Genomic DNA, 27,280 nt, shown 5'->3' with positions numbered 1-27,280 from the left:
AAGAAGAAGAAGAGACAGTTGGGGATGTACCATAGTGATGATAATGGTGGTGGGGAGAATTGGTGGCCGGTTGATGACGAATTGTTTACAGAGAAGAAGAAGAAGAATAAAAGAAGTAGAAGTAGAGGTAGTGTTGGTAGTGTGGATTGGTTATGGGATGGGCTTAGTGGTGAATTGTGGAGAGCTCGCCGGAACAGTTATGATTCATTCAGTGGGGAGATTACTAAGAGTGGTGGTATCAGCAGTACACCCAGTATGAGAGGAACCGTTTGCTACATTGCTCCTGAATATGGCGGTGGTGGGGATCTATCGGAGAAGGTCGATGTTTACAGTTTTGGGGTTCTGCTGTTGGTTTTGATAGCAGGGCGGCGACCCCTGCAGGTTACAGGCTCGCCTATGTCGGAGTTTCAGCGGGCCAATCTGATTTCTTGGGCACGGCATCTTGCGCGAACAGGAAAGCTCCTTGATTTGGTTGACCAGAGTATACAGTCTCTGAACAGGGAACAGGCTCTTTTGTGCATCACGGTTGCATTGCTTTGTTTGCAAAAGTCACCTGCTCGTCGGCCTTCCATGAAGGAGGTTGTGGAGATGCTCACTGGTGAGGCGGAGCCGCCTCAACTACCAACTGAATTTTCCCCTTCACCACCATCAAGATTCCCATTTAAGGCACGTAAGAAGGTCCGGTGAGGTGAGTTTTCAGTGCCCAGCGGTAAATTTTCTCAAACAGTAGCTTACTGCTGTAAATCATTGTTTCGTCATCTTTTCAGATTGATCGTTGTAAAGAAATCATAGTAATTGTTCTTGTTTTCCCATTTAAAATTAAATGGTCTTCAACTTTCTTTTACTTGCACTTTTGTTGATATTACTGGTTTGGTCTACAAGTTTATTCATATATATTGATCACTTATTTGTTGCCTTTCTGTATGAAAACTGTGAAGATGCAAATCAAGACACTGACCCCTCGGATTTTCTCTCTACAGTTTCTCAGATTGCATTGACATCTGGTTTGGTTTGTCAATTATAACCCGTATTTCTCCAAATGGGGCCGTTATGTGGCAATTTCATTAGTTTTCTCCAAATGGGGCCCTTTGTGTTTGAGTTGTGTTTAATCAGCTAACTTCTACTTTTCCTATTAACAATCCTCTGTGCACAATTAAGGCGTTGCTGACCACCTACCTACACATGGAATGACCACAAGTGAGGTTTATGTGTGAACAGTTGTAAGAGCCGCATTGAAGGTCACTGGTTGGAAAACTAAAGGGGAACTAAACTTTATCATTCATGGTTTGATTAACTGTGAGTGATATTGTTTTGACAATAAAGACTAAAACTGCAAATCGCATATTAACTGGCATGTGATTTTATCATTTTTCTTTCCTTTTCCTAAGTCTGCCACTGCAATTGAAATGTTACAGTAAGAGAATAGGACTTGTTAAGTTTCAGGTCCATTCAGCAAGAAAAAATCTGATGCTTGAATTAGAGAATGGTAAAAGGATGGGTGTTCATCCCATCCACAATTAAATTTGCTAGTTTACAAAGTTGGAATTGTATTAATTTTGGTTAAATGGTTGATAAAGAATCCTAGTTTGATTGCAGCTTTCACACAGATTCACATGAGAAAAGAAAGGCATTCCTTATGATAAAAGTGTTCGGCAGAATTGATTTCGAGTTGCACTTACTTGCAGCTCGCAATTTAGTTTAGTACATGTTTCAACTTGCTCACCATTCCAAGAAATTACTACTGTATTATCGTGAAATCAAATCATAGTAGCTTTCTTATTATTGTATCCGGAACATGAGTACTTGGTCATCATGCCCTCGACTGTAAATCCAGCTTATGCATATCTTTTTTCATTCATCATAGGAAGAATACGAATTTTTTTTTGTTGTGCTTGTATTTTCTCGTGGATTGTAAGTATTATAGAGTTTAATCCTATTTTAGCCTTTGGTAAAGCAATCAGCATTGAGGGACTAGTGCTAGCCCTGACCAAATGTAGAAGTTCCATCATTAGTTAGCAGTGCAGTTTTCCAAGACAAGAGGATTGTCAAGAGTGTAGTGCTGTCTTATCAGAGAACCGGAAAGTTGGAAATTGGTATGCTGCAGTTTGATTTAATTTACCATATGGAGCAATCGTCAATGTTCATACGTTACACGCGGTACTGGGGAGAAGCTTCCATGCAAAGGCTGATGGGAATAGATTTGGGAAAGTCCGAATTTTGGTGTAGTAAGGGGGAGCAGATGGGATGATTCTTTGAAGACATGAATGGAGAAGTGTAGAGGGAAGTGTAGGTCTTATTATCCACATAACTGTGACTTTTATCCTTGGATATTAGCTTATTGGGCAATCTATGCCAAGTCTAACATGGATTTGTCAGGCTGTTGATTCAGCTTGTTAAATTCCAGATTTTCTATAGCCTCAGAAGTCAGAACTATCTAAGCTAATGCAACTTTATCGCTTGTCGGCTTAGGTTGGTATTTTTGTGGTCGGAAAACGTTGGAGTTGAAAAAAATATATTTGAAAAACGATTTAAAGAATTGTCGCCTAAAAAAAAACGTGTGATCTGATATTATTATATGACAAAAAGTGTTGTGAAAAGTTAAAATATCTAAAAGAAGATGTTGAAAAACAAAACAGAGAATGAGTCATTTTTTTTTCACTTTTAATTTAAATTTAATTCTAAATGTGTACATAAAAACATTGTTTGAATTTTCTAACCATTTAAAATTGCTTTAAACTAAATATTAAATAATTATATACTCTTTATATTTTTATTATTTTTTGAAATGAACGAAAATTTAATTTTAAATTCAAAATATTTAAATAATTAAAGAACTAATTTTGTAATCGAAAAATATAAATGACGATTTTGATCATATGAACTCAAAAGCCTTTTTTTTTTCTGCAAAATTCTGAAAAATATCTTGAAAGTGTTTTCACGATTTACTCAAAGTATATAGAAAAACACTTTTTAAATCAAATCAAAATGCATTTGACATTGTGTTTAAGGCTAGGCATTTTTGGACACGCAAATGAATAACAAAGGCCTCTTCTCAACTACCAACTGCCGAACCTATTTTTCCTTTTAGCTTTTCCAGCTTGATTGAGATGGAACTTAAACAGCACAGCTCGGGAAACTTCTTGAGACACTCTTCGTCAGTATCACCTCAATTTGGGCTGGGAATTGAGCCCAATCCAACATGACAAAAAGAATGGATCCCAAGCTTCACTCGTTGAGCCATTGATCTTAGAATACTGTTCCCTGTTGATGCGAAGGCCCATTAACATTTAAGATCTCCCCTCGTTTTCAACGGAGGAAATGCTTGTTTGCCCCATACATGACAATTTCCCTTTTCTTTTGGTTTAATTGGATATTACTGACCAAATAACACCAAAACAAAACGGATGTCCAATTAACAAACCAACAAGACAAAGCATCGAACTTAAAAATGTCTTGCTGATTTTTTGTTTTTCCTTTTGCTGTCCAAGTTGTTTGATAAAAAAAAGCAAAACAACTAACGTATTAAAGTATCAAAGATTCCTTGGTTTGATGCATATTTATAATCCTAGGATTAGCTATGGCCGTACCAAATCAGAGTCAGCGTATACTAAAGCAAATGATTCGAAATCAGTTGGTTCAATTTGTTCTTGACCATAAGATCACCACACAATCTGGTTTTATAATCCAATAAAATCAGCGAGGAACTTAGCTAGCTGCTACATTGTTTTTCTACGGTGGCCGCCGCTAGCTGCTTCTTCATTTCCTAATCCTCTCCTTTGTTTTTGTCCTTGGCGACCACACTTGCATTTTCACATGATTGCCTTTTTCTTTTATTTATTTAGAATGAAACCGTGTAATACACAAAAAAAAAAAAACTGAAATGCCTTTTGTGTCTAAAGAAATACTAAGAATGCCATAACAAATTTAATCTTTTTTCATTTCTAATTTATTCTGTTATAAACGTTTTCTTATCTATATATTTCCTTTCATTTTGTACGAACTAGTTAAAGTAAACTCCACAATTGCAGCAATAATTAAACCTGTCTAAATTTGGGAGAGAAAAAAAAACAATTATTCCTACTAATTTTTGGGTCAATTTTTTAATGATTAGTTTTGTATATCGCAATCAACTTTTGGAACAAAACAAATAAAAAAAAAAGGAAAACAAGAAGAAGAATAAAGCCAACCGGAGATGACATTAATGTACCAGTCCAAATTACCATCTATTCATAATGCTTCATCATAGTTGTTTAATGTATTCAAGATTTATTTTATTTCCAAAGGAAATTCATCATTATTATACCAATAAAATAAACAATATAGTATATATAATTGCTTGAATGGGTCACGTGGGCTCAATAATTCTTATCATTTAATATTTTCTTACACCAAAGCATATGCTGAAAAGGTTAACCAGTCAGTCTACACTTCCAATAATGTAGGGTTAGGGGAGAAATTATCCAGTAGGGTAATGCTTATAATGGAAATGTTGGCGGTCTGCTTCGTCCTCCAGATTTGAAGTCATTGATTGTTGGGATTAGTTAATGGAGATTTGGGAAGGATATGCTGCCCTTAAAAAATGATTAGAAAGGATAGGATGCAGCCCCCACCTTACCTGTTACATGTCCTTAATCTAGGACTCAGCGTAGCACATATTTGGTAGGATGATCTGGCATTTCGGCTAAGAGCAAGAGTTAGGACCAAAGTCCTGTTAAACAATTAATGTTCAAAATATCAATCTACATAGATATAATGTGTCATATGACCTTGTTTTTCTCCTTCTTACTATTCTTGTAAACTACTTCAAGCTAAGATCAATACAAAATTAGTACTTTTAATGTTTAACCTCCAAACTTCGTCTGTCAAGGAACAAGCCGGGAATTAGTGCCATGTATAATTAATGGAAATAATGAAGGCTAACAGCTTCTCGTCCAGCTCATGTACATTGGCTATAGAATAAACTAGGGAAACAGGGGCTTACTTCTTATATTCCGGAGATCTTCCCCTCGATACTGTTGGTGGGTGTTGGCTACTTTCCCTTCTTTTCCCGACCATTTAATTGGCGTATGCGCTCTACCATGGCATGATTAGTTCATTACTTTTTTAAGACCTGATAAAGTTGAGAGAATATCAGATTGTCTTGTTTCATTCCAAAATTAACAAAGGAGTAATTATAGGTAACGCCTGTGCAAAAATGAATGAATGAACTACGTAATTATACTATGCTCGCTATATATGTAATCAGAAACTTAATTTCTACAAATTAAATAACCGGGGAAATGGAAGAAAGAGCCCATATATATATATATATATATATATGTATAATATTCTCTCCCTCAAACAATAAACTCCAATAACACGAGGGAAAAAATTTATTATTGAATCAGAAAGAGGTGAATAATTGGTGTAATATACTACATGTGTTGGAAAAAATGTAAATTACATTAGAAATTATATATAAAGTCAACTGGGAAGTACTTGTTAATTATTTAATTAAATCTTTGCCATCATCTTCCATTCAGCTTTCGAAATATTTTTAATCAGTTGTGATAAAGATCGGACGGTAAACATTGGTACCCCTTGTGTGAATGCAAGTAAGTGGGGTTACTTTTGTGCAAGGCTACAGTACCTAAAACTTGAAAACCCATACTTTTTAACAATGGCCGGTGAGGTCATTTCTCATATCAGCTTTTGTTTATTTGAAGAAAATTTTTGCAGAGAGAATCTTTAGCCCCATTGAATATTATCACAATATACATACCCTAACAGACGTATAATCTCCTTCTTCAAGCTCCCAGCCCTTAATATAACCACCATTATTTTTTTTTTCAGAGGACAAAAGCTGGAATTTCTGAATAATAACCTTTGCTCAATGTTTCCTTTACAACAAAGCGATGACATGGTCTACCAGATTTTCTCGAATTCTAACCAACACAAAATCCCACAAGATCTGATTAGGGATCATGCCTCACTGGAAGGCACTCCCATTCCTATAATTGGCAACAGCATGGGGCAAAGCCAGAGGCGGAAAGTCTGTCATATGGAGAGTACTAGTACTCAAGCGTTTACTTGTGATAAATATAAGAAACAGAAGTTGCATAGGGAGATTGAACGCCAAAGGAGGCAAGATATGGCTTCCCTTTATGCGTCACTTCGATCTCTTCTCCCTGGGGAATATATCAAGGTAAAAAGGATATGTATGTATATATATATATATATATATGTATATATACTTGCTCATAAATCAAGACAAATTTCATGGGGTTGTTTCATTTTTGTGAACAAATTGTTACACCCTAGTTTTTCCTTTGCCCTTCTCATCCAATTTCTTGAAAACTCCTTTCTCTTCCTCATCACTGTGCACATGCAGATTTGTGTGGATTGTAGAAGAGCTTAACAATTTTCACTTAGATTTTTGTGCCTTCGGGTTGAATTCATCCCGGAAAGAAGCGATAATAATGGCTTAGAGTTGCCCTTCAAAACAAAAAAAAAAAATAATGCTTAGAGTTATTTGCTTTTGATGTGGTGGGTTTCAGGGAAAGCGTTCGATGTCGGATCACATGAACGAGGCGGTGAATTATATAAAACACCTAGAGAAGAAGGTCAAAGACCTTGATGTTAAGAGAGATGAACTGAAGAGAGCGTCCAATTTGGCTGCTCTTGGCTCAGAAACCGAATCTTCAAACCAGTGCTTCATAATCCGACCCTGCTTGATCGGTATCGAGATTATGTTTCGTTGTGGCTTTGAGGAGCAAGGTTTGCCCCTATCAAGAGTATTAGCTGCACTTGTTGATGAAGGACTTCCTGTTGTTAGTTGTATCTCCACCAAATCAGAAGAATATTTACTTCATACTATCCAAACCGAGGTGATTTCTTTCCCTAATAATTTTAGAGTTTGCTTCCTACTTTAAAGCTGTTACGCAAAGGAATAAGGAAAACACCCTCGGTTTACTTATCTATTTCACTTCACAGGTCAATGATCCAACGAGCTTCAATCTATCCGGGCTGCAACAGAAACTAGCTAAAGTTAGTGACACAACAATGTAACTTTGTATTTATGCTAGAAAGGGATTGATCATCGGTTCATTACAATTGGCATTGACTTGATCTGACTTCTAATTTGAGCAATGGACTTGTTTTTGTCCAATCTGATCTGTATATAATGTGTGATATCCACTTATTGCAGCGTTGGGATTTTTAAGGAACTTAGTTGGAATCAGAAAATGTTTAACATCCTTTAACAGACTCTTTTTCCTTTGGGGAACATATGTATATATAAAGGCAATGCTCATCCTCATGATCAACTTTTCTCCTAATAAGACTTCTTTGCAGCATTGCATCGCTTCCTCTTGCAGTCCAAATGAAACTGCTAGAGTTGGATGCAGGCACATAACTTGGACGGTAGCTATCTGTATCAGTACTTTTACGGTAAGTTAACTTATAAAGTCACTGTATTAATTATTGTATTTTAATATGAACAAATTTTCACTCTCCGAAACTTTCAGCTTGGAAACAATGGACTATCTTCTAAGAATTCTTAGAACCATCTGGATACATGAACTTCGCTGATGAGTGTACTCAGTGCAAATATTTTGTACTTTTTTTTTTCTTGTCTCGGGTAAGCTTTTATCTAATCCATGAACTCTCATCTAGCTGGAGATACAATGTGCCTTATACATATTGCATAATCATTAAATGCTCAAAGAAATTCCATTGTTATTAATAACAGAAGGACATGATCGTATTCAAGTAATACTAATTAACTTAAAAAAATCTAATCTATGACTAGATATTTGAGTTTGTGTTCATGGGATTGCAATAAAGGGGATGTCTCTTAGCAATATTCTAATCATACGATAGATAATTCATTACAACTATACATTAGCCTTTTCATATATGTTGATCTACTTGGGATAGCATAGGAGTGGCGGGCACTGTCTGCCAATGTATACATGTATTCTATTAATTTAGTTTGTCCATAATTGAGAATGGTTATCTAGAAATATAGTAAATTAGAAACTATGGAGCATCATACTAACTTAGATGATAGTTAGATATGTACAAGCATTTTATCTCTATGTCAAGTGTTTCATGAGTTAACTTGCATGATGGGTAAAGCTAGTATGGCATGACAGCCAACCCATATATGCCAAAAGGATCTTATGATCTATTGTTATCCCTTATTCGTGATCTGTTATTTGGGAAAAAGAAATTTCAAATATCTGTCAAATTGTCTATGCCAGCTCACCATAATCTCTACATTATTTTTGCAAGATCTGCCAACTCGATTTTTATGGGTGAAGTAAATTCAAATCAGAAACCTGCTGCAAGACTCATTATTATGATATATCCATGCCTGCAATCCCAGGCCCATTGTCCATTACTAATACATACATACAAGTTTTTATGTTTACAATTTTTTAAGTCTTGCATACACATTAGATGTACGTACACTCACATATACTTGTATATATCTATATATATGCATGCATGCATGCATATGCATTCAACTATATGTCTTTACGATTGCCCTGTAAATAGCTCTATCAAGAAACATATAGCTTATAGTACTGTATATAGTTGCATGTGACCATCTGTTTGGTTCTTTCATACTTAGATGATTAATTGAAAATAATCTTTCTTCATGGATTTCAATATGCAAAACAGTATATGTGGTTATATTCTAGAATATAATTAATAAAACAGAAAAAGAAAGATATCCATGTCTTTTTCAAAAAATGCAGAATTATTCCTATAAACTCTCTGCCATATATGATTTGTTGACTGTTTGAATGACTTGTTTTTGGAAGTATATATGTCTGGTAGTTCCATCTACCCATCGTGCAAATAAACATATATAGTACATTCTATTCATGACATGTCTTTGTCTTTTTATTATTATTATTATCATTTTTTTTTTGCTAGACAATAAGATCTTTAATTGAATTCTCAGTCCCCGACTGCCTGAGGCTAAAGCTAAGCTAGCATATCAATTCTTTTTCGTTCTTTTTGATTCCTGCTGATTCTATCTTCTTCAATATATGATTTCTTGAAGGATCGGCATGCAATTTGTAGGACCAAATGATTGAGTCTCATGAGATTGTGAAGAAATAGATATGCAGGATCATTAATTTCTAGGGTCTTGAAGTTGAGTTCAGCTTGGGGTGATGTATTTACAAAATTGATGCCTTAATTCTTGTGAATTCCCAGTTTTTGTTCAAGGCTGTAGCTTGTTACTAGAATGTGTTGTAGGGATTGTAACCCAATTTAGTGTTGAGTCCTAATTTGGTTTCTTGAAGGAGAGAGTACAGGTAAAAGTTGGTCATGCAAATTAAACCTCGGAAATCGTTAATTTGAATGGTAAATGCATGCTGAAATCATTTTGTCCTCTGCCTATGTCTAGGAAAAGAACAGTTTACTTTTGTTTTATTTGAGTTTATCATAGTCATTCAGACTCAATGGTTGAGAATGATGAGTTTTACAAAATTCAAAGAAAAGGATGAGAAAAATCGAACATTTATACTAAATATATAAAAGGAAGTCTCAATGAACTTTCACATTTGATTACATGGAGGTTGCAAGAAGGTTTTTAACAGTATTTTTAAATTTTACCATGTGAATCTTAAAAGAGAAAAATTATGATGTGTTTGGTGAGTGAATCGCACTAAAAGATATAAATTGGGCGAGTCATGTGCAACGTGCCAGTTTATCTTTAGTAGCATATGCAAAAGTTGTTGAGATGGAGGGGGGCAACAGTGTTTAGACACTTTACCAATTACAACAGCATTATAGGGCAATAGGTGAGCTGTTCTGATGCTAATTTGGGTAATTGAACAGAACAGATACTGCACTCTTTTGGAACATAATTTTGCTTTAGCACATGCTTTCAGTTTTATGTTTTGGCCAAAGGAATTAATTTGATGTATCAAGCTTCCATTCAGTTATCTTACGTTATTTTATGTACTGAACAGAGTCAATATAGAATTTAAGTTCATAAATTAAGACATAAGATCAATAGCAGGTTATAAAACGATAAACAATAATTATTAATCTCATTATATGTAATAGTGAGAAATAAAACACAAAACTATTATGAAATTAACAAGACACCGTTCACATCTCCTAAACGTAATTCAAAATTAACAAGATAGATCATTACGACTGCAATCAAGAAAAGGATTAGAGGTGTGCATATATAGGAGGAGAAGTATTGATTTTGAACATTTAGGATTTGGAGTAGGTTAAGAACTGAAGCCGTTTGTTTGCTGTCAGCCTGTCAACATCAAAGCGCTTGTCAGGACCAGTCTGGTAATTGCAAATGGTGGTTTTTTATATTTTAAAAATCCGTTTAAAAAGGATTTTATGGACGTCAGTCTCCCTAGAAATCTTTGACTGAGTTTTATATTCTGTGGACAGTGCTGGGTAGCACTAGCCGGTGATGTAGTGATTAAACACTGCTCAATAATAATTTTTCTTGACCACAGATTTCCCTCTTCCCCTTTCCACAATGGAAGAAAGAAAATCGTGGCATTTAATTACTCGTCCAAGTAAGTTTGTTGCTTTTATATTTCTATGTATAAACTTTCACCAAATTAAATAGCATGGAGGCAACCATATTTTACTTCCAAAAACAAGATCAAACATCTCACTTATTCTTTCAAGATTAACAACTGAAGTCTCTAATCTAAAATACTAAAATTTTAATATTTAAGAAGGGGATAATTATCTTCAAGGTTCTCTTTAAATAGTTACTGGTAATATTGTCTTTTAAATAATAATTAAGTTAGAGACTATAGATTTTGAATAAATAAAGAGTTGGAGAGAATATATTTAAATTTAACATCCCTTTTTTTTTAGAAAAGATGTAATTACAATTAAATTATTACTCCAATAACATGTAAAATGACCTTATGATTATATATATATTGATGAAAAAACTACAAACTGAATTACAATGGTTTTATATATCTATATAGAATGCTTAAAAAAGGATTATAAATTTTTTAAATTTTACAAAAGAAAAATTCAAATTTAAATTTTAAGATAAAAAATATATACACTTATTATTAAATCAAATATTTGAAAATACTATAAGTTTTATACAAAACAAAATGTCACAATGTTCTTCCAATTATTTGTCCAGATTATTTTAATTAACATCTCAAGTTTTTACTATATTAATATATGATAGTGTTGTAGACCATCTCGAAATTACATTGTTGAAAGAAATTCGTTACGAGATTAAAAATTAAAATTGGAGTCGACCCAAAACATTTTATTTTATATAAGAAATTAATAACCACTGGGAAAGGAGCAGCTAATTAGCAGTCACCACCAGTTTCCTTTCAAATAAAATACAAGGAAAATTCACACCTTCTAGAGATCTTCTCTTGATACTGTTGGTGTTACGGCTTAAACTTTTCCTGTTCAACCTACCAAACCCTGGAAACGGAAAACGGCTCGTTTTTCTGGGTTTTTATTTCCTCAAGATCTCCAAGGGTCTGCATCAAGCGTCAAGACGAAATCAATTAATGCATTTACAAACATGAATTTTGTGTTTTTTTTTGTTGTTTCAAATGATTTTTACTGTATATTTCTCTGCCGTTCGTATTGACTAAAGACGCTTGAACAACTTTCAAAAGTACCTTGAAATCGATATGTCATCATAAAATTGTAAATTTTCTGCCCGTTCGACCCTTTTAAATCATTGTTTTGTTGATTTTTAAGTTTTTTTTAATAGAATAATGTTTTTAGTAATAAGCACATGATTAATTACAAGGTCTCAATTTACGTATGAACAAGACAAAATATTTGACTTATCAGTCCCTTAGCTTGTCACACTTGTCAAAAAGAACTTTTATGATTCTTGTTTTCCTGCTTTATATTGAAGAGACAAAAAGAAGATATTCAAATGTTTCACCCTTTTCATTGGAAACAAAATCATTATTGTTTTACTATCTTTTAGCCTTCCGAGAACTGTGCGAAAAATGAATATTTCTTTCAAGGCCTATCACTCATTCCGGCATAGAATAAATTTTGTTTTGTTACTAGTATTACTTTTTTCTTCTAATTCTTTTATATATAAATTTCTTTTCAATGTATAATAACTGAGTGTTTTGATTAATATAACATGAATGAGTTATATATTCAATATTTACTTCAAAGCATGTCTTTGATAATACAAGAGTTTTACTTGTATGCATGGTGAAATGTATATGGAAAATAAAAAATGCTTTTTGAATTGTTCTGCATACAGGGCTGACCCAATCAAGAGTACAGAAACTACGAGTAAAAGTTGAAAAAAATAATAATAATGGAAAAGTAAGCCTAGAAAAACTGAAAAGGAGGAGAGTCCCTCCAAGCGTTTTGTTGAAGAATAAGGCATTCAGACTTTAGAATGGTAATAGTTGAATAGATAGGACACCCCACGTGTTGCATGGTGACTCTGCTCTCATCCAAAAAGCCCGCCACTCGACTTACCCTTCCTTACTAATTAATATTGGAATCACCAAGTCAAGTCAAATCCTAACTTCGAATGGAATTAATGTGCTTCAGCCAACTCGTTTTTTTTTTTATTCATAACGCTCATAATTGATGGCATGTCGACTAGAAATGTGATCAATAAGTGTATGTATATAGTAGGATTTTCTTTTCTAATCAAAGATTAAAAAAAGATTTTTTCGAATCATTTTGTTAATTTGTTTGTCTTTCAGCTTTGCTTTAGTTGGCTAAGTTTCTAGAAGCATGTGTCGACAATTTTCCTTGGCCTAATTAATGTACCCAAGTTCAATATTATTAACTAATTAGAATTTTTTTTCTTGGTTCTGAGGACAAAATTGTTAAACTTCCTAATTTCTAGTTTAATATATTGTCTCCGTGTAGAGTAGTGTAAATGATCATGTCGTCTTTGTTTAAACCGTGTAGAGCATAATTTAATTTTGTTTTTTTTCAAAGAGCATCAAAGATGTAGAATTTATTCATATATGGGAGGAGTAAATTGTAAGGAGTGACAAACAGGTCTACCTCCATGCAAACACACCTCAAGCAGCATCTCTAATAGTTGTATTAATCTGAACTCACAGCATTTGAACAAAAGCAACTCAAAACAACAACAACATAAATGCAATCTCCCTACCAAGATGGAGCAATTACAATTTCAAACACAACTAGCTACTAAGAGAAACTAGTGTCATCCTCGGGCTTTTCAAACTCAAGTACCTTCCATCGGATTTAAGGATCAATGCTACCTTTAATCCACTTATCCAAACAAGAATAGAGTTAGTCAATTTTTGTTGGAGTTAAAGATGAAGAGAAATAAGGATTAAAAGTTTTTAAAAATAATACGTTGAATTTAACCAACAATCGATTTTTTTTTGGAAAAATTAACAATAAAAAAATTTATAATAGACAATAATTTTACATAACATGTAAATCATAAAGATATTTTATAAGAATGGTTTGGCATGGCTATGCTTTGATTGATAGGAATTCCCATACCATTGATCATATTCCAAGATGAGGTTCTACATGAAAAGTATTTATTTCTTCAGTATTGATTCTCGGTTTTAATTTACATTACTCTTATTTATGAGTTAAAGCATTGAGACTTAGTGGCTCAAGTGTAAGAGAATCATTTAGACAATTTGTATCTTTTTTTAAAAAAAAAAATTATCTATTATTTTCAACTTACTCATACTTTAATTAAACCTGAAAAAAAATAGTGTAGTCAACAATCAATATTCTTATTTTATTTTTAATTAAACTTAAAATACTAAATATAAAATTATAATGCATAAAATATAAATAGTAAAATACGATATATAGAATTTCATATAATTATTAAATATATAAATAGTTCAATAATATAAATAGAAAGAAAAAGATAATAAACAAAACTTTACCTCTTTTTAATTTTACACAATAGTGGTGAGTGGTCCTTGTCCTTCTTTGTCTAAGCTACTAATTTTTTTTGAAAAATGAAGTGCATTTCGGTGGTGAATTATAGAGAAAAGAGTAAAGTAAAAATAAAAAGGACAAAAAAGAGGAGAAAGAGAAAAAGAAACTGAGAGAAAGAGAGAAAGTTGTAGAGAAACTTAAAAATTAAGGTACAGTTGAGTAAAGAGTTGTGGGGTCATTTTGTTATTTTTTATATGTACTAATTATTAAATAAAAAAATTATTTTGAGAGGACCATTAAAAATTACATAGAATAAATAAAAAATTTTGAAAATTTCGAAGGGCCCACGGCTCTCATAAATATACTACCTTTTTTTCTCGATTAAAAAATATATAATAAATAAATCAATTTAAAATTTTTAAGAGGCAATGAACTACCCTATGCCGTTGCATCTAACCAAAAAAAGATTTGATTACCATTCTTGATGGCTAACCCAATTCTTGATGTCACGTGGGAAAAACATTTACTATTTATCTCAAAAGGGCTCAAGATGTTATTCGAAACTTTGGAGAACTTTTTACTTTGCCAAAATGTAGGAACCAATTTATGAAGTTCATCACTATTTTTCTCCACAATGATGCATCTCCATAAGTTGTCTTGTTTGTTTTTGTGTTTCCGAACCGATTTATGTAGTAAGGCCTTGTTTTTCACTAGAAAATCAATAAACTTGAATTTGTCATGCTCCTCAGACCTAATCACTATCTTCCACTTCACAAAATTGATTCTCGAGGTCGAGGATGCTCTACGTCACAGTCCTAGCATGACTCTCAATGAATGATACAAGGCATATAAGGATTCATACCACCTTTAGCCTATGAGGTATCTTTTGTGTGACAAAATCGTGAAGCCAGTGGACCAGAGTGGATAATACCTTATAGGGGTTGGTGTGGACCGTAACATTTGGTATCAGAGCAGACTATGAGTACTAACAATGTGCCACTGAAGACAGTGGACCCTTGTTTAAGTGGAAAAGAATGTCACGGTCCTCGCATGATTCTCAGTGAGTGATACTGGGCATATAAGGGTTCACATCACCTTTAACTTGTGAAGCACATTCTGTGAGACAAAACCGTAAAGTTAGCGAACTAAAGCGGACAATACCTCATAGTGGTTGGTGTAGACCGTGACACTCTACATAGAATTTTCTTCGTATTTTGTCTAGCTTATCTTTTACCCCTTGGGACATTTTACAAAGAGACAGAAAAAATAGAGAGACTTACTAATCACTAACCATAATAATGTGAATTTTCCCTTAATAGAGAGAAGCTTAGATTTCCAAGTAGTTAGTTTAGCTTAAATGTCTCCACTATAGATTTTCAAATTTTCAATGACTTTTAGTAAGCCCCTGAAAGGTTGCCCAATTAGAAAGTAGGAAGCTTACCAACCTTACAAGATATTCTATCTACCTAGTAGCCTCAGTTTGTTCATCAATACAAATGCCAAAAAGTAGCTTTTCTAAAAATTGATTTTGAACCTTGAAATAATATGGAAACATCTTATAACTTTTTTAATGTTCACCAAGTTGTCCCATTCTATTTTGAAAAATATCATGTTGTCCTCGACGTAGTAAGGGTATGAGATTGTGAGTCAATTATTCTCAATGTTGATTCCTTTGCACATTTCTTCCTCCAATACTTTTCTCATAATGGCATTCAAAGGCTTTCATTACAATATTAAAAAAAAAAAGATATAGGTCATTTTTACCTCAAACCTTTACCCATTTTGAATTGTCTCATCAATGAGTCGTTAACGAGCACTAGTATCTGAACAATTATGACATAGGCCTTCATCCATCTATGTCATCTACTCTCGAACCTTATCTTACACATAATCAATTCAAGGAAGTTCAAGTTCACACTATCATAGGCTTTCTTCAAATCTACTTTGAGAAACGCCCCATTTTTATTATCTTTCTTAATAAAATCAATTGTTTCATTTGAGATCAACATGTAATCTATAAGTTACCTACCTTTTATAAACGTAAATTGATTACAACTAGTTACCTTACGTGCTGCTCAACTATGTGGAAAACTGTTATTAATCCCTTTTCCTCTACTAACAAAATTTTCTTGTAGGTTTCGTTTTCTTGGAGTGATAGTGAGAAGCGATAAATGTATTGCACTTTGGTTTGATAAATAGTTGGATTATATGCTGCTTAAAGATGTCTATCTAAGAATTTTTGCTCTTTCAATCAACAATTAGGGAAAATTAGTGGACTTTGGTACTTGGGAAAATAAAAAGTGACAATGAAGATGGAGTTAATGAGACAATTGTTTGGGTGGTAGGTTAATTAGTAGTCTTATCTGTGGAGTAAGCTAATGGAGCAGACATTGAGTGAAAATTTGCATGGAGTTATGCGGAGAAAGATGGCTAGTAAGATCTATACAGCCAAATTATTTTGCAAGAAAGTTGACAATAGTATAGATAAAGAGATGGGATATGGAAGCAAATTTAGGGAGGGTTATGTACTATGTCACAGGCTCATGTTTTCAAACCAAAAGACATGTTTGATAAGTTGAAGAAAGTCTTTGTTTATATGTTTAAGACCCACTCCATCTCTTATTGATGTAGGATCCATGATATTCTACCCATCCAATTATGTAACGCCTTCATTGTATTGGCTTTTTACCCATAAACAGGTCTACTTCAATCATTATATCTTTTATTGAGTCCCATATTAGGACAGATTTAAGTCTGCTTTGATATCACTTGTCACGGACTCATATTTTCAATCAAAAGACATGTCTGACAGATAGAGAAAAACTCATGTTTATATACCCAAGACCCACTTCATCTTTTACAAATATGAGATTCATCACATATCACATAGAATTAAAAGTTTTTTACAAGTAACTGATGCTTAGGAAAATTGCTTTCAAATGGAAATGGGCTAGAAGGGGTCTTGTGAGACATGAAATGACTATTTACATTTTATGTAAAAAAAAGTATGACATTGTTAAACACCTTTTTTTTAGTGTGACAAAGCCTGGAAAAGATTTTTGAGCTTTGTGGTGTGACAAATGGAGCTACAAGTGGACTAATTTGAGAGACAAACCCTTCTTCTCAACATAGGTCTTGATAATCATTAAAAAGAGTGAGAGGAAAATCTTGGTGATGGCCTTCTTTGCAATATCTTGGTCTCTTTAGTTGTTCTCTAATGATATGGTGTTCCAAGGAAAGACATGGATCGATCCTAGGAAGCTTTTTGTCCTGATTAAACTTAGAATTGCTATGCAAGTTAAGGCAAAATGGACTAATGAGAACAATTCTACCTTGACATCAATGGCTCTCCTATGAATACCATGGTTTTGGGGAAAGCTAAGAATGCAAGATTGATGACAATTTGGACCTTCCATCCTTTCATTGTTCTAATAGGTCTCTTCTACTGTTTATTGTCATTTTTAGTTGAGACCATTTGTTACATTCATAGGTAGCTTCCTTGATAAAGATATGTCTCCATCAATCCTACGGTTGTTTCTCATACTATTTACCATTTGCAATGCCCCTTTTTGCTTATAGCTCACAAAGGTAAACTTTGATTGTCCATTAAGGCAGTTCTTAATGACGATCTCCATCCGTCCAAATAAACAATTTCCTTTCGCCTTCATTACCGTTCTCCTTCATCGGCCAAGTTCCTGTTGTTCCTCCCTCAGAACGCTGACACCTTTACATTTTTCTACCTAATTCAGAGATTTGGGTAGACATATGAAAGATTATTGGATGTTATCAAAAGGAGCTTTTGTTTTGGGAAAATTTCCGACAATCAATTTATGTACATAAATTGTAATTAATTTATCATGAAGGTGATGAATTTTTTAAAAAAAAATTACAAGAAAACAAATGATTATTTAGTAGTAGAATTTGTCATTACTTGTTTATGAAATAATTAAAACCCTATATATATATATATATATATATTATCGTAATATGTTTAAGAAAACAAGATAAAATAAATCAAAGCTAAAAGAAAATCAATATGAAGTTGAAGAAATGACCCACACATGTGGCAAAGGCAAAAGTCAAATTGCCTAGGCCCAGAGTAGGTCCTTACCAAATACTATTCAATTTTGAAGGATATACTCCTCCTACATGTATATATATAATATGTTTATATATATATATATATATATAAAATGCCTAAACTAAAGACCTTAAATGGGTAAGGTTCAATTTTGAAATCTTATATTAGAATCCTAATAAGAGAAGTATTAGAATTGATGTTATGAACCCTCTCTTGTTCTTGAGCTTCCTCATATGTGCCAAATAAAAAAAAGGTTCCTCGTGCGTGTGCGTGTATAGTCCAATTCCGAATTCAATTGACAAGCAAAACCCAATAAATCATTTAAAAGTTGCATTATTATTCATATGTTTATCTTTTAGATCATTGGTTATTCAACTTTAATCTTTTTTTATATATAAAAAATTGTAATTTTTAATTTTTTGATTTTTTATTAAAAAGAAAAACCCCTTATTAAGATTCAGGAACCCCTTCATTTTTTTTTCCTTGGTTTTTATTCGGAATAATGGCAATATTTAATTTCTTGAAAGAGAAGGCTTATAAAACAAGGCAAATCTAAAACATATATATATATATATATATTTTAAATTTAGGGTAGGTGGCTTTTCAGCTAATACACATAAAAATACAGTGTCCACAACGGACTTTATAATATGGGTAGAGATATCAGTTCATATCTCATCTTATACCTGATCGAGGATTATAGGGAATCTTGACATATTCGGCCCCATCCCAAGATCTCACACCCTAACAAACGTATCCACTGCTTTTGCCTGCCCTCTTTTGCCGCCTAGGCAGAAAAGCTTGCCTCTTATCTCAGACAAAAGCTAAAACAACATCAATACAAAGCAAAGGAATAGCTCCCCATAAATGCTCCCTTTACACCAAGGCAATGGATGAGATGTTCTTCCAGGTTTCTTCCAACTCCGACCCTCAGAACACAACCCCACAGGATAAGATTTTGGATTTTGCTCTTCCCGTGGATGGGACTAGTAATCTGTCCAGCAATATGGGAAGTAGAGGCCAGCAACGAAAATTATGGGCGAGTGACAAGAGCGAAAATAGTAATGATGATAATAAGAAAAAGTTGATGCATAGGGATATTGAAAGGCAAAGGAGGCAAGAAATGGCCACCCTTTATGCCTCTCTTCGAACTCTACTCCCTCTTGAGTATATCAAGGTGAACAGCTTGTATCTAACTTAATCTTCTTCTTACATATGTCCAATTATGCAGATTACTTTTCAGAACTTAATCAAATTAATGGATATATACCCATTTTTGCTTTTTTACATCAGTACTGCTATAGCTGCTTACTATTTTTTTCTTCTTCTTCTATGATTGAAGAAACTGCACTCTGGGTTTGGCATAATTATGAGTTAGGGTTACTTTCATGGGGTTTCAGGGAAAGCGTGCAATATCAGATCATATGAATGGGGCAGTGTGCTATATAAAAGACCTGCAGAAGAGGATCGATGAACTGAGTGCTAAGAGAGATGAGTTAAAGAAGCTATCCAATTCGAGTTGTTTTGACCAAGGGATGAGCTCGAACGACTCTTTCCCAAGCAGTGTTGTCGTTCGCCAATCTTTGAATGGTGTTGAAGTTGTGATCAGCACTGGCCTTGGAGCTGAAGCTTTGACCCTCTCAAGAGTGTTAGAACTACTGCTTGAGGAAGGACTTGATGTTGTTAGCTGTATTTCCACCAGAATTGATGGAGGACTGATTCATACCATCCAATCTGAGGTATAAATCATTCATTAACTACTAGGTACAGGAGTTCTTTTATGGTGATTAGGCTTCTAACCAAGTGCAACCCTTTATTTGGCCGCCACAGGTCAGTGATCTGACATACGTTAATGTACCTGGGCTGGAACAGAAACTAAATGAAGAAATTTCATCCTTGGGTCAAATTTCCTAGCTACTAAACCATATTTTGGTGTTGAAGATTCTTCCCATCACAGCTCCCACCTTTTGATTATGATTTGAGTGAGGTTGGTCTTTTGCTATTTAGTATGACCCATACGATGCATCCAATATTCTACCAATATTTGCGAGGTCTTTTGCTTTCAGAAAAACTAGGTAGAAATTTGAGTATCAATATAGTAGATCGTCTCTGAATATCTCCAGAAACGAAAATGGTCTAGTTCTTTATTTGTATTGCACATTTATTTTTCCCGTTATCACATGTACCATAGGAGTGGAGTTTATGTGGTGTACTTGTTATCAGATTCTCCCTTTTTCAGATAAATGAAGTGATAAACTAGATACACTTTGTCTTACATATTCATTGCATGCATGTTCAGGAGAACTAGATTTAACTTTATTCTTAATCCAAAACTTTTTTATGCTGTATTTAGCTCCACCTTATATACTGATATCAAAGTCTCAGGATGGCTTTAGTTATGTGTTTTATAGGGTAGTTTCAGCTCTTAGAGAGGTTTGGTTGCTGTATAATTAGCCAAAACTTATATATTTCTCATATGTGGTTGACTAGAAGCTGATCAGTCACCTATATAACTCATGATGAAATCCATCCACAATCAAGTAGAATAGTCCTTAGCTCCTTAAAATAAACATGATTAGAAGATTTACAATCATATTATGTGGATAATGTACAAATTAAATATGCTATTGGAGTTTTACTTTCCATAATGTACAGATTATGGAGGATTATTGGAGAGTCTTTAATGAAATTGAAAATTATTGGAGGATTATTGGAGAGGTGGAATTGTGTCGTACTCTTAGAGAGGCGAACGCACTTGTGGATTCGTTAGCCAAACTTGAGGTGGATAGTGAGGAGATGTTTTTGGCTTGGTGGTAGTTGCAAAATGAATTTTTGCTATGTTGGGACATTCTGCTACTTGGATCCTGGATTTGTCGTTTGGTTCTATGTTGTGAAACAGGTCTGGTCTTTTATTGTTTCCTTGCGTGTGAGCTGTTTGTTGTTCGAAGGCATTTGGAGGTTTATTTGATAGAAAAAAAATATGCTTTTTTTAATCTCTAGGTGGTTTCCATTATTTGATGTTGCTATGTGTTGGCATCTGTTTGTAATCACTAGGTAATTGTCCTTGAGAAGATTCTGGGCTGCTTTTTTCTTTTGGTTCTGCTGCTAAGCAGTTCCTTTGATGTACTTTGTCTTTTGATTATCAATGAATTCAGAACTTGACCGAGCCAATAAAAAAAAAATTTACAGATTATGAGAAAGTTTACCTAAATTCAACAGCTGCTGTTGCAAGCTGCATTAGGTTCAACAAAGGATATTTCATCCAACAAATGAGAACAAAATTTGGATAGAAAAACTTAAATGAGCTGTTCAAACTTCTAACATACCACCAGCTTGTATTAAAGAAATTGCATTATCTTCACAAGTTGTAGTTGGTTGATAGAAGAATAACTTTCAAACATTCAAGAGATTCAAGTGATTTGAATGAAATTTGTTTTTATATATAAATTCTCTCGATACAATTTTTCTGAGTCCAATTTCTATATTTTATTTCAAAATTGTAAACCTTTTTAGGAGGTTGCTCCTACATGCAATGTGTTGGGGTCTTGAAGAGAGCAAAGAATTAATTAGGTGATATGAGCATTTGTTAATTGCAGAAGTTACATTGTACCGCATGCCAAACATTTTTTCAGTGGGAACTGGTGTAGATGATCAATAGCTAGTCAAAAGATTGTCGGCATCATGAGTTATGTCAAATTTAATTTGGAGCTGCGATTCATTGGCAATATTCATGTGCTAAGAGAGTTACAATATTTTCTTATTGCATATCATAGCTGATAAATAGTTAGTGAAAAGAGAGTGCATTTATATAACATATAGGATCTAGTTAATTAAAGTCATTCTGGGAAACCATATACAGATTTTCTGCATTAGGGGTGTGTGGGATATGGATGTAACCATGCATGAGCTTTTCATGTCATCAATGGAGGCAGCGGCTCCAATTATTAATACTCTTCCAACTATTCAAATTAAGGTATGTCTATCCAAATACCTTACAATGTTCATGGTCGAAGACATGGCATTGAACTTATTTACAAAATATTGCCTCCTATACCATTCATTTAAAAATGATATCTCTTCTTCTAACTCTTTGGTTCTTAAAACTGTAAAATCCAATTTCAAATACTTGATACGATTTTATTTATTATGTTTTTTCGAATGAATTTATTGATTAACCGACCACTTCTCAATCTGAAACCTTTTGCCATATGTACCAAAAGAATTAAAAAAGGTAAATCTTTCACCTTTTTGATGATTATAAAATTTTTTAAGGTATTCATCACATGGCAAAATGATATTTTTTTTAATTTGTTTATGGCTGTTTTGTCTTAGATTTTTCGGAATAGAGCACAGATAACAGCTAAAAGACAAAGAAATGACTTGAAATTATCTTCAAGCTATCATTTAACCTCTGCCGCCATCCTCAAAGGCAGAGGGAAAAGAATCCAAAACAGGAAGTGTATAGTTCATACTTGGGCATGCATGTTTAACGTTTTCTTTTTAAAAGAAGTTACCATTATCTTCATTATTTTAATTATTCTAAACTAAGTGCCTCCCTCTGCCTAATTAATTGACCAGAAATGCCAACATTAGAGAAAGGTATAATCAAGTTATAGCCATGGATGATGGACACCTCTGGTTGGAGTTTCTATTTGTTTCTATTAGGAGACTTGAATGGTTATTTATAATAGGGATTGCGTGCAAGGGTGAAGGTAGTGGCCACTTCACTATATATATATATATGGTGGACCATGAGAAAAATTGACAGTATTCCACTTTTCTTTTCTTTTTTTTTAAAGTTTATTTTCATTTTTCAATTTTTTTTTGAGAAGATTCGTTTTTTAACTTGTAAGCAATACTTGGCATGGTTTCTTTTTTTTTTTCAAATAATTTTTATTAAATTTCCAAATGTTCATGGCGGCACTTACCCAAAAGAATATTTGTTACAGAGAAAGTGATGTTTGATTTTTTAAAAAAAAATAAAAAATGGTAGTGATGTTTGAAATTAAGAGCGAGTTGATAGCAGTAGACATATAGAAGATATAGAAAGAAAAATTAGGAAGTTAAAATTGAGCAATGGAATGATGAATAAAGAGAACTGAAACAGAGTAGCAAAAAGGAAAGACAAAGGAGTAAAGTTGGAAATTAAGAAAAATTATATAATATAATCATTACCTTCTCATTGAATTTTTTTTTTTTGTTGTTGAAAGATCCATAATTCTATTAAATCAAAGACAAAAAGCAATTCTCCTCAAAACATACAGCAAATATTTTGGGTAATACCTAAGCATAGTCTACAACATTGGGTATACCCACTCAAAATCACAGCATCCAAAACAGCAGGCTTAACAGCCTTATACATATAGTTTTTCTCTTAAGTTAATTAGTATTGCTCTTATTCGTACTATCTTCCAGTATACATACAAATATATATATATATATATATATATGCCATATGTACTGATATTCTGATTCACTAATTAACTAATTAACTCAATCGTAGATAAATTATGACTGATATTTTGATTCACATCTCCATCTTTAGGTTGCTGGCTTCAGTGGAAAGGATGTTGATCTTCCATGGTCAAATGCCACATTGTAAAGATTTAGCAATTCAAATTGGCCCAATAACTGAAACCCCTTTTGCGCTTACATTCTTCTTCCTTTTTTTTCTTCAATTGCAAGTACCACGCTGAGATCATTACCTGCAATTGGAGTGTGACCTTTTCCACCAAGAATTGCAACATACTCGACCGTATACCAAGATTTTGACTCAACCGTTATGTCTTTTTCAACGCACTCATTCTGCCTTTCCCCTATTATTATTGAGTCCTTGTTGCCGACGAGTTCTAGATTTGAATCGCCAAGTGCCATAATGTCTGCCTTCTACCTTGCTTTTTCGGGTCACAATGGCAGATAGGAGCACGCTTCTCCTAATTTCCTCCTTCCTAGTAGCCCACCCAACACGTCAGCTAGAGAGAAAGTGTTAGCTCTGCTCCATCTTGTTTCACCCTCCATCACCCCATTTGCCCAGATAACTTTACTCCCAATGCATTTACTCTTTGCCCAGAGAGAGAAAATGAGCCATTGTGTAATTTGTGCTGAATTTCTTCATTACGGAAAACTGCATACAAGGGTCCTTTTTATACTCACTTACGAACTGAAAAAGAAAGAGAATAACTAACTGAAAATCAGTCAGTTTTACCTAATAACAGTAAAAGTAAAAATCCTAACTACATTACAAAATTACAAACACGTGCTATTTTAATCGAAACGTCACATGCTGGGCACGTGATCCTCTCTTCCAAGCTGTATTTTATTTTCTTTTCTTCCGTAGCTCCTGTGCAAGCATTTGTTCTGACCAACCTTCCTTTCATCATTGTGACTAATAATTTTGGACAAAGATTAATATTCACCCTCTTTTTTCATTTCTTCCTATTTACCTACTTAGACAGTTTACTTCGACAATAATAATTTAAGTTACCTAGATGATTAAAAAATTGGGTATTAAATTATTGTTGTTAACTCATGATTGGACATCAATGAATGATTTAATGCATTACTGAATTGCTATCGAAGAAAAACACATCCTGTTTAGTATTGACTACCAAATTATAAATTACTATTTAGGTAGGTAAACAATAAGAGCAGGAAAAACAAGGCTATTTATTTTCTTGAAAGAAGTTTTGAACGTTAGTATCCGTTTGGTAATGGAGAAATGATTTACTGAAAAAAAAATTTATGTAAAATATTTTACAAAATAATTTAATATTTTTTGTTATTTAGATCATTTTATGAAAAATGTTTTTCATCATGAGGGAATTGTCTAAGTGTTAAAATAATAAATAGAAGTTGATTGCAAAACAATATTAATATTTGATTTTCACTAATTTGAGATCAAAATTAAGAATGAAAATGAAAATAGACAAAATCAATAATGATATTTCTCAAAGTAGTTAACCACATATCTATAATGAAAATAAACTCTAATTCTGAAAAAATTTTCCATCTTATCACTTTTTTATCATAACTATAAAAATATAAATATTCATCAATTGTGTAAGATATCCAAAATCTATACTTATAAATATGTATTCATTAAATAACGATCATTGAATTATTTTTTATTATAATTATTAGTAAGATTCATTCCATTTATAAATAAAAAATTTAATTGTATTGAATGATTTTATTAAAAAAATCTTTTTAATTTTAATAGGATTGTATAATTTAAATATTAATATTTTAAATTAATTTTTTTAAAGCTAAATATTAATATTTTTATTTTTTAATATTTTAAGTTAAATATTAATATTTATAAAACTTTTACTCATAACCTTAGTAAAGTGTTTTTGTTGTCCTCTAAAAAATGTCTTATGCCCTTCAAGTGCGTAAGACATTTTTCATAATTAATCTTGTTAACTCATAAAATGTTTCATATCTGAAATTAATTTTTCATCCTTCAAACAAGAATAAATATGAAAAATATTTTTTGAAAAACATTTTAGTGCAAAACAAACGGAGCCTTATTTGTTAAACTAATTAATTTGTCTCTCATGTACTAGATATATATCTCTCCTTCAACTTTCTGGCATTATTTATATAAATAAAACTGTGTTAGGTGTGTGTGTGGGCAATACGATTTGAGATTATGGTCACCCCATTTCCAGACAAGCTTAGCAAAACTCAAATTAGATAACTAGTAAGCCTATATCAACATCAAAATAATTCTTTTCTGTTCAATTTGTGCGGCTGGGCAGGGGATGGAAACTTAACTTTCCCAAAAGCGGATGGCATGAGAGAGAATTGTTTGTCATTCAAGGGGGCAGCATAAACAGCTCTAAAGCTACCAATAAGGAAGGGTTGGGTGAAGTTGCATGTATCCAGACCTCAACTCATATTGTCTGGTGCCACTCTTTAAGCAAAAAATAAAAAATTAAACTGAAAGACTCTCATTGCCCACTTTCCCTATTATGAGATCCTTAACTTAGAGCTATGCCCAACAATCCATATAAACAAGATAAGTTATTAAAGTAGAAAAGCAAGAATTAGGTCCTAAACCAAAGTCATGAGTTAACAGGATCCCGGATTTTATTAGTAGTTGGGGGACATAGGGCAGTAGGAAACCTATTTCACATGGCGTTGCCTTGAATGATCAACTCATCCACAATGATACAAAGCCCGTACAAACTTCCGAAAAGAATTTCCTTTCTCAATAAGAGAAGGGAATCTTAAAAGATAAAGGGGCTGGCCATCATGAGGAGAGTACAAGGTGAACAAATAAACAATTCAACCATGAAAAGTCTTGGGCACACTCTTTAAGCTGCATAATTAATTATTTTACAGACCATTGCTTGAGAATTGAGATCAACAAATAATTAAAATCAAGTGATCAATCACCCTCTCAATGTCATTGGTTACAGTACTTTTCCAATAGGGATTAGTGCTTGCTCGATGGACATGATTGTCACACACCTAATTGTATGTTCTTTATAGTGGTAATATCCACTCCTTGTTATACATCAATTAGTGTGGTTAGAGAGCAAAAGATACGAAACAGCTAAGCTTATCTTCGAATTCTCTTCAAAATCTTTATAGATCATAAGCCTGTCCAACATATAGATTTCCCATAATTATATGAAAATTCGTATCGTCATTAAGATCTTTGCATTGATGCTACAGCCCTCTTTGGCCATATGTATGCACTAGTTATAGAAGAATTCTCTTTTTGAATAAAAAGATCATTGCCGGTGGCAATTTTAAATTCCCTTTTAATCTTTTTTTTTTAATTTTGGAATGATTTTTAAGTGGATATGGAATTTGTACTTTGTTAACAATATGTCACGTGCATGCTACATTAAATTTACAAATTAATGACATAAAAAAAATGTGCACAGTATACAGTATTACCTACTTGTGTGGACACATTCAAATTGCGGCAAAAAATGTAGTCGTAGAAGAATTTTTTTCGTTTCCATTTGAAATTTGACTTTCGCACTCTAATTGCACTCTTATGTCCTATATTTTCCCTCAAAAGAAAAAAAAAAGTAAAGAAACATTTAAGAATGAATATAAAACACTACTGTTTATTTAACTCTTAGTTGGCCAAGTCTTATATGTTAGGCAGATATTGGCCGTAGAGCAAATAATTATTAGCAAGAGTAGTAACAGTATTAGTTTAAAAACTTGGGTAATAAGGAGGTGATGTCTTGTCTTTTCGCCCTGAAATTAAGAATTATCCTTTAACCCCATCATCTGCCCACCATGGAAAACCAATCTTTTTGTTCACATACCATTAAACGG

At 33.1% G+C, this 27,280-nt stretch overlaps 3 protein-coding genes across 4 annotated transcripts; all 3 read left to right on the top strand.

The window, feature by feature from the left end:
• The first annotated feature begins 6 nt into the window (after positions 1-6).
• On the top strand, positions 7-979 carry LOC110415568 (receptor-like serine/threonine-protein kinase At2g45590). The gene has a single exon (XM_021427266.1). The coding sequence runs from the start codon at positions 25-27 to the stop codon at positions 685-687; it is 663 nt and encodes a 220-aa protein (XP_021282941.1). The 5' UTR covers positions 7-24; the 3' UTR covers positions 688-979.
• A 4,893-nt stretch (positions 980-5,872) lies between these two features.
• On the top strand, positions 5,873-7,170 carry LOC110424368 (transcription factor bHLH118-like). The gene is made up of 3 exons (XM_021438926.2): positions 5,873-6,184; positions 6,537-6,866; positions 6,973-7,170. The coding sequence occupies exons 1-3, from the start codon at positions 5,873-5,875 to the stop codon at positions 7,045-7,047; spliced, it is 717 nt and encodes a 238-aa protein (XP_021294601.2). The 3' UTR covers positions 7,048-7,170.
• Positions 7,171-18,866: 11,696 nt separating this feature from the next.
• On the top strand, positions 18,867-20,142 carry LOC110423976 (transcription factor bHLH36-like). Of its 2 annotated transcripts, none has more exons than XM_021438427.1 (3): positions 18,867-19,154; positions 19,378-19,716; positions 19,808-20,142. In XM_021438427.1, exons 1-3 carry the CDS (start codon positions 18,867-18,869, stop codon positions 19,889-19,891), a joined length of 711 nt encoding a protein of 236 aa, XP_021294102.1. In that variant the 3' UTR covers positions 19,892-20,142. The 2 variants fall into 2 exon arrangements, with proteins under 2 accessions (XP_021294102.1, XP_089640698.1); XM_089784572.1 differs by having other exon boundaries at positions 18,867-19,165; positions 19,356-19,716.
• Positions 20,143-27,280: the final 7,138 nt, after the last annotated feature.

The sequence above is a fragment of the Theobroma umbraticum genome, unplaced genomic scaffold, assembly GCF_002168275.2.
Source record: "Theobroma umbraticum cultivar Fairchild unplaced genomic scaffold, ASM216827v3 scaffold_30.0, whole genome shotgun sequence".
Classification (NCBI taxonomy): domain Eukaryota; kingdom Viridiplantae; phylum Streptophyta; class Magnoliopsida; order Malvales; family Malvaceae; genus Theobroma; species Theobroma umbraticum.
This window is presented reverse-complemented; position numbering and strand designations above follow the sequence as displayed.

What these genes read in the sequence shown, in the direction of transcription:
- LOC110415568 (XM_021427266.1), top strand. Translation starts at nt 25, where the DNA reads ATGTACCATAGTGATGATAATGGTGGTGGGGAGAATTGGTGGCCGGTT.
- LOC110424368 (XM_021438926.2), top strand. Translation starts at nt 5,873, where the DNA reads ATGTTTCCTTTACAACAAAGCGATGACATGGTCTACCAGATTTTCTCG. An exon ending in TCCCTGGGGAATATATCAAG is followed by an intron (nt 6,185 to 6,536) that starts GTAAAAAGGATA and finishes GGTGGGTTTCAG; the next exon opens with GGAAAGCGTTCGATGTCGGA. An exon ending in TTCATACTATCCAAACCGAG is followed by an intron (nt 6,867 to 6,972) that starts GTGATTTCTTTC and finishes TTCACTTCACAG; the next exon opens with GTCAATGATCCAACGAGCTT.
- LOC110423976 (XM_089784572.1), top strand. Translation starts at nt 18,867, where the DNA reads ATGGATGAGATGTTCTTCCAGGTTTCTTCCAACTCCGACCCTCAGAAC. An exon ending in TATATCAAGGTGAACAGCTT is followed by an intron (nt 19,166 to 19,355) that starts GTATCTAACTTA and finishes ATTATGAGTTAG; the next exon opens with GGTTACTTTCATGGGGTTTC. An exon ending in TTCATACCATCCAATCTGAG is followed by an intron (nt 19,717 to 19,807) that starts GTATAAATCATT and finishes TGGCCGCCACAG; the next exon opens with GTCAGTGATCTGACATACGT.